Genomic DNA, 6,813 nt, shown 5'->3' with positions numbered 1-6,813 from the left:
TTGTGTGGTGGAGTTACCATCGTGTGTAGCTCGTGGTGAGCTGTGTGTGTACTTGGAGGATCATGCGTTTTGTATCACTGGTGTGCGTTGGGTGCTGACGTACTTGGTGAAGTACTTCCGAGAAGTGGAAGATCGAAGCCTAGACTCAGGGAGAGTTTAGCAAAGGAGATTTCATTGAAGAGGTCTGTGAAGATTGCAGCTGTAGAAGACAGTGTGCTCTGGCGTGTCCGGATGGGATCCGTTGTATTCCTAATCTTTGTAGAGTGCTCCTTAGAAAAGAGTGGTAGACACTCGTGTGTGTCGTACCATATAGCAATTGTAGGTTGTTCCTTGTTCTAAGTCAATGAAATCTGGACGAGGTCCCGGGGATGTAGGAAACAAACCCCGTTAACAAACTTTGTGTCTATTTTACTTTCTGCACTAGTTTCTCTGCCCTCACTACATTAACAGTCGGCATCCTAGGGTCCCCACACATCCTTCCCAATACAGCTCATCGTATGATTGGTTCCAGATTAAGTACCCCTTCTGTCTTATTAATCTTTTGTGTGAACCCAGATCAATTACATCTGATATTTTTGTAACTTCCATAACAAGTTATGATGGATTTTTGGACATACTGTAAGATTAACGAGGCCATAAAACAGTCTGAAGAAAACACAGAGAAACAGATGGTTACATTAAGAGTAATACAACACTCTATTAACAATATAATCAAATGACACACAACTCATTAGCAAAAACAATAAAACAAATGAACCAAAAAAAAAGAAGAATGATAAATGTGTGTTTTGGCTCAAAAGAGAAGACCAGATGCTAAAGCAACAACAGATGCAAACAATGCTGGTACAAACATGGCAGCATCAGAAGTTGGACTTGGAGCCGGAGCTTCTACGGTGGCGGCAGCTGCTTGTCCTACAGCTGAGAAAGCCACTGCAACGACCATGAAAACAACCATCATCTTCATTGCCATTGGTTATGTTTAATGTAGGAAGAAGAACAGGAATTTAGAAGAGAGATTTTGTTTTTCTTTTGTGTGTGTTTTGTTGTGTTATGATGATAATAATTGTGGGGATGGTATATAGTCTATTTATACAACAATTGAATGAGACTTTTGCAGCTGGCAAATTGGCTGTCTCTTGGCTCAAACCACACTCTTTCTCACCCACTATCCTTTTTCTTTCCAACCTCACAATTTTAAAATTTTTACTTTCATTTTTGTTTTGGTTAATAATAAATTTGTGTGTTCATTCACATGAGTAGAGTTCAAAAGAAAACAAGTTACATCAAAGTTAATTAGTCCCTTCTTTTTCCCAATAACTTTTGCTTTAAAAAAACTAAGAAATCATTTGTTCAGAAGAAAAAAAAGTAAGAAATCAAAGTTAAGTTTATATAACAGAGATTAGCTGTCAGTAATCTTAAAATCTCTAGAAATTGTAAAATTTTATTGTCTACAAACGCATTTTTATATTAAATTATACTAACATATTTGCTGCAGAATCATCTTCATCAATACTTGTATATTTAAGGGAATACTACTTCAAGAATCACTTTGTACTGTTTTTAATTTCATCATGGTTCAGGTAGCCGTTTTAAGTGCTTTCTTGAAATTAGGGAAGGTTTGTTTCAACGTTCACACCAAATTGTGAAAATAACCAGCAACCCCACTACAAAAAGAGTTAATAGTATTTTTGATAACTTTTGAGATTTTTTTTTGTCTACTTTTGATCATTGCAATACTCTGTTACAAATAGCATATCATTATTCATTGTAGAAAAAAATCAAACTGACCAAAGAAGAAGAATGATAAATAGCTAGCTGGAAATACTTAAACATACCAACAAACAACTATGCACGGTCATATGCTCAAGGCTGGGCTGTCTTTGTCGACATTAACAAACGAAGTCTTTGCTGCCGTTTTAATTATTTAGCATTTCGAAATCGAAACGAGTTATTCTCTCTCTATTATTGTTCAATTTCATTAATTATATATAATTCTCCTTAATGAGTTATCAGTAACGGTTGAAGTTTTAAATCAACAAATAGTTTTTTTGTCACTTAAATCAACAAATAGTTTAAGTTGTTTAAACAAGGCGGCAAGAGAAAGTGAGATTCCAATATTCATATGTTAATTCTTAAAATAAGAAGTGAAACTTTTCTGACGATTGACCAACGCATAGTGCGTTCCAAGTTGGAACATTTTTTACTTTGAAATGTAATGGACCGTTGGTGGGATTCAAATCTAGTTACTTTGTCCAGAAATCTGTTTATAAATCTTTGTTTGCCTCCTTTTGATGTTTCTCAGGACTTATAAATCTTTCTCAGAAACAAATATACCTTCTTTTTTTTATCAACACAAATATAAATAACTGTTAGGTGTTCAAAAGAAATTTATAATAGTTACAAATATACCAATTTTTAAGAATACACTAATATAATATAAATAACTGTTGGTGGGATTCAAATCTAGTTACTTTGTCCAGAAATCTGTTTATAAATCTTTGTTTGCCTACTTTTGCTGTTTCTCAGGACTTATAAATCTTTCTCAGAAACAAATATATGTTCTTTTTTTATCAACACAATTATAATAACTGTTGGGTATTCAAAAGAAATTTATAATAGTTAGTAACAAGAACAAGGAAGATAATTTTGGATGACATCTCCAAGCAAAGCAATGTCATCAATTCTGAGATTAATAAGTACAAGAACAAGGAAGATAATTTTGGAACACCATGGGTTATAAAAGGCTGTGAAGAAATTAAAGATGATTATGATCCAGGTATGTTTAAAAAATAAAGCCATTTGAATATTTTATATACCTGTCAAAACTTGCATTTAGCTTTGTTTTTTTTATTAGTTGAATGGTGGAATATTTATGGGACATCAGTGCCTAATTTGTAAAGAATGGCAAAGAGAATTTTGTCTTTGACTACTAGTTTATCGGGATGTGAAAGAGCTTGGAGTTCTTTTGAAGGGGTAATTTTTTTATTGGTTTATGATTCTAAACTGTTCGAACTTTATATTTTAATACTGATCACTTTGTTTTTAAAATGTATATACATACAAAAAAGAGAAACCGGCTTAGTACAACCAGAATGAATAATCTTGTATTTGTCCAATTTAATACAAGATTGTTAAACAAAAGAAAAAAAACAGAAGGAATGTATTAATTGCTGATGATGCTATTCATGCTCAAGAATGGCTTGTTGAAGGTGTTGATGGAGAACATGAATCAGCTACCGGTGTAGGAGCTGGTGGTGCAGAAAGAGAGGCATGAGATTAGAGAACTGCATGATGAAGATTTTATTTCCGATAAAGAAGAGGAAGATTTTGCTGGTACTAATTTGGAATCAGATGAAGACCAAGTTTACGATGGAGAAGAATGATAATTCACATTTTAGTTTGGTTTATTTTTCTTTACATTTTATTTTTAGTTATTATTTGATTCAAGGATGATAGATTTTTTCTTGTTTAGTTATTTGATTTTAAGAACTTAGTATTGAAAACCTTATAATATTTTAGTATTACTTTTATTTTATTTTTATATTAGTTATCAATTAGTATATATATATATAACTATATAACTATCAATTAGTTTTATTATATATATATATATATATATATATATATATAATATCCGCTTAGGCCTCGTTTAGGTGTCCACGTATATAGCTATACGCTAGGCGTTGGGTCGCCGCATAACGAGCGCATAGCGCATTTTAGAACACTGATAGTTATAAATATACCAATTTTTAAGAATACACTATTATAATATAATAACTGTTGGGTGATCAAAAGAAATTATATATATATATATAACTGTTGACTGAACTGAATATATATAAATGTCCAATTATTTTACATATTTTCATTCAAAAAGAATATAAATGTCCGTTTGGAAAATTTTAAAATTTTAAAATATTTAATTATTTTGTATTTTAGTATTTTAAAACACCTACATTATATTAGTTACATAATCCTCTAAGAAAATAGATCCATGCTGAATTTTTCTTTTTCTTTGCTAAGGATCTTTTAAATCTAGACATTGATATTTTAAATATGTGAAGGATATACAGTTTTGTCAGTTTTAGATTATATAAATGGGTGTGATTGTATAGCACTGATACCGATAATTTTTTGGTGGAAACATTTGTTACTATCAGTTCAACTTATAACGAAGATAAACATGAATCTTAATATATCTTAATATATAAAACAGACTTTTCTGGCTGCTCATTGCGCCACGTTCCCACTGGAAGGGTGGGCATTTCGCGACACGTGTCGCATCCTCAGTGCTCTATTATTTTTTTGTCGTGCGTTTTGGTTTCAGATTCGGAATAGGGCCCAAGCCCATCACCAAAGAAACCCCTACCGAATTAGGTCGTCAATTCGTCTTCCTCATCTCGCTGCGATCTCCCAGAAGTTCAAATCTACCTTCTCGACTTCACTCCACTATTCAGTATATATACATCGCTTGAAAACGTAAGCTTAATACTTTTCCCTTTCCGATTGCAGAACTTCTGTTAGTTTCTAGACTCATGGCGACCTCTCTAATTCATTTCACAGAATTGAAGGCTGGTTGTTGTTGACAAGGCTCCTTCGATTTTGAGAAGCCAAATCGAAGCCCAGAATGTTAAGAAAGGGAGTGAACTGATCTGTTTTGCTATGGTCCTTATTGATTCGAAGGTACGACTTTTTACCTTCTTCATACAGAATATGAGAATCATTTTTTTTCTTATGCTCATCCTTTTATATCACAGGCTACGGAGCTAAGCGTTCTCGATATTGCATGAAGCAATCCAACCTTCAAGGTTGCTGAAGCCCATGTGTCAATTAGATTCACAGACCAAACTGTGAACTGCTCCCCAAGGAGTGTTTTTAGGTTTCAAAAATACGAGCAGCTCATGTCAGTAGCCAATACAGAAACTTATTTCCAGGTTTTAATATTGAAATCCCTAAACGATCACTCCATATTATGAGTATACATTTCACAGAGAATTAGCCCTAATAGTTGTATTGGTTGGCAGATAACGTTGGAGAAATGAGGCGTTCAAACCATCTACAACTAAAAGACTCAGAGCACTCAACGCCTTCACAGGTATTTGAGAAATCTCATGCCTCTATTCAGTACCCCGTTTTACGTATATGTGCGTGTCTGCTATAAATGATAATTAACTAATATTTTCCACTGATGGGACACGCATGTATGCTTGAGTGTTTTTGACAGGCTATCTGCACCTAGATAAAAAAATTACTAGAATCTGGTGTTGAACTAAAGGGGGTCGTTGCAACAATTATAAACCCAAAACTTGTCGGAGATAAGAAACAACTCCCAGTAACTCTTGGTCCACTCTGTTATAGGAATAAAATTTCAGCTATCATCCAAACCTTTGTGTCCATGTTTTTATATTAAGAAGTCCACACAAGTTTCAGAAATTTCAGAAACCTCCTGATTCACGCTTGCTAACTATATATAGATGCTAGACAGTTTCAAAAGCTCTCAAAGTAATCACTTATGTTGGCTGTTTATTGATTGAATTTACTTACAGGGAGGCTGTTTCTGGACGCTACACCGGGAACGAATTATATCTTGACAACAAGCGTGGAGTGAGCAATAGCTTTCTCAAAAAGTAGGGTCTTTTAAACTTCTATATAGAATATTTTGCTTTATAATTTCTTCACGGTACTCACGGACCTCTTTAATATTTTCAAGACATTCTTGACTAGGTCATTGCAATCAAGAGCACAATCAACGGCGGTACACATGGGATACAGCGTGTAATTCTGACTCTGCGTCTACAATGGAAGCCTCAACAGTTTAAAATCCATTGTTTGTAACTTTTTACAACTTTGTATGGTATCTTATTCTCCAAGAATTTCATCTTCATTGATACTTTACAGCGATGTGAATGTGTGAGTGTTAGTCTGTTCGATGGCCTAGCTTTTGCATTTCATAAGAAATTGCATGAAGCTTTGCAGTGATATAGTAGGAAATGCTATTATGTTGCTCTTGAAGTAGATGAAATTACAGAAAGGAGATCGATGTTTGGAGTGAAAATATTATTTTATGCATTTTGCTTCGTAGTGTATATTTTTTTGGCTTTTTAATATAAGGCTAACATATTCTTCGATTATTTTGTTCCTTTTAATTATGTAATTTCTATATAATATTTTTGGTGTTACTATGTAAAAACTGAGAAGTATTTGATGAGAAATGAATTATAGGCTTTCATTCAATACAAGTCCAACAACAAAGTTACAGAATAGATTCAATTCAAAACAAAAAAAACAAAGTTATAGAATAGATTAACTATGGATGAAAGAAAAACGAATTTCAGGGAACATTTATATGCGGTTTTTTTATTTTGATTTCCAGATTATTAATGGTTCCATTATATTTAAGTTTTTTTCTGTGTAGTTACAGTTTGGCTCATATTAATCTTTTTTTTGATTAAATTCTTTGATATGAAGTGGTATGTAACTAAAGTAAAAATAAAACTTCCAACAAATAATTTGCTATTAAATAGAGCTCAACTAATTTAACAGTTTGGCTCATACTTCGAAATATCATGTTTTGTTAGTTTATAAAATACTAATTTTAAAATATTTTAAATATCTTGAAAAAAAATTAAACAAAAAATTTGTTATTAAAAGAGTTCACCAAAAGATATAATGATTTACAAAATGTAATCACTAAACCACTAAAATAATTGAAATTTCATTCAAATATAATTATGCACTGAAACAAATATATATATTCTAAAACATCATTTGCTGTTAAATTAGAAAATACCAATTATTATTTTTGGAACTATT

General features: G+C 32.4%; 1 protein-coding gene and 1 long non-coding RNA gene across 3 annotated transcripts; one reads left to right on the top strand and one right to left on the bottom strand.

Annotated features, from left to right (window-relative positions):
- Positions 1 to 600: 600 nt before the first annotated feature.
- On the bottom strand, positions 601 to 1,069 carry LOC130504757 (arabinogalactan protein 21-like). Its single transcript, XM_056999384.1, has one exon. The coding sequence runs from the start codon at positions 968 to 970 to the stop codon at positions 794 to 796; it is 177 nt and encodes a 58-aa protein (XP_056855364.1). The 5' UTR covers positions 971 to 1,069; the 3' UTR covers positions 601 to 793.
- A 3,150-nt stretch (positions 1,070 to 4,219) lies between these two features.
- On the top strand, positions 4,220 to 5,884 carry LOC130504758 (uncharacterized). Of its 2 annotated transcripts, none has more exons than XR_008941381.1 (6): positions 4,220 to 4,479; positions 4,564 to 4,683; positions 4,758 to 4,934; positions 5,025 to 5,095; positions 5,547 to 5,627; positions 5,725 to 5,884. It is a non-coding gene; the product is annotated as an uncharacterized LOC130504758 (long non-coding RNA). The 2 variants fall into 2 exon arrangements; XR_008941380.1 differs by having other exon boundaries at positions 4,223 to 4,479; positions 5,711 to 5,884.
- Positions 5,885 to 6,813: the final 929 nt, after the last annotated feature.

The sequence above is a fragment of the Raphanus sativus genome, unplaced genomic scaffold, assembly GCF_000801105.2.
Source record: "Raphanus sativus cultivar WK10039 unplaced genomic scaffold, ASM80110v3 Scaffold1786, whole genome shotgun sequence".
Classification (NCBI taxonomy): Eukaryota; Viridiplantae; Streptophyta; class Magnoliopsida; order Brassicales; family Brassicaceae; genus Raphanus; species Raphanus sativus.
This window is presented reverse-complemented; position numbering and strand designations above follow the sequence as displayed.

Coding starts and splice junctions, on each gene's coding strand:
- LOC130504757 (XM_056999384.1), bottom strand. CDS start 970: ATGGCAATGAAGATGATGGTTGTTTTCATGGTCGTTGCAGTGGCTTTC.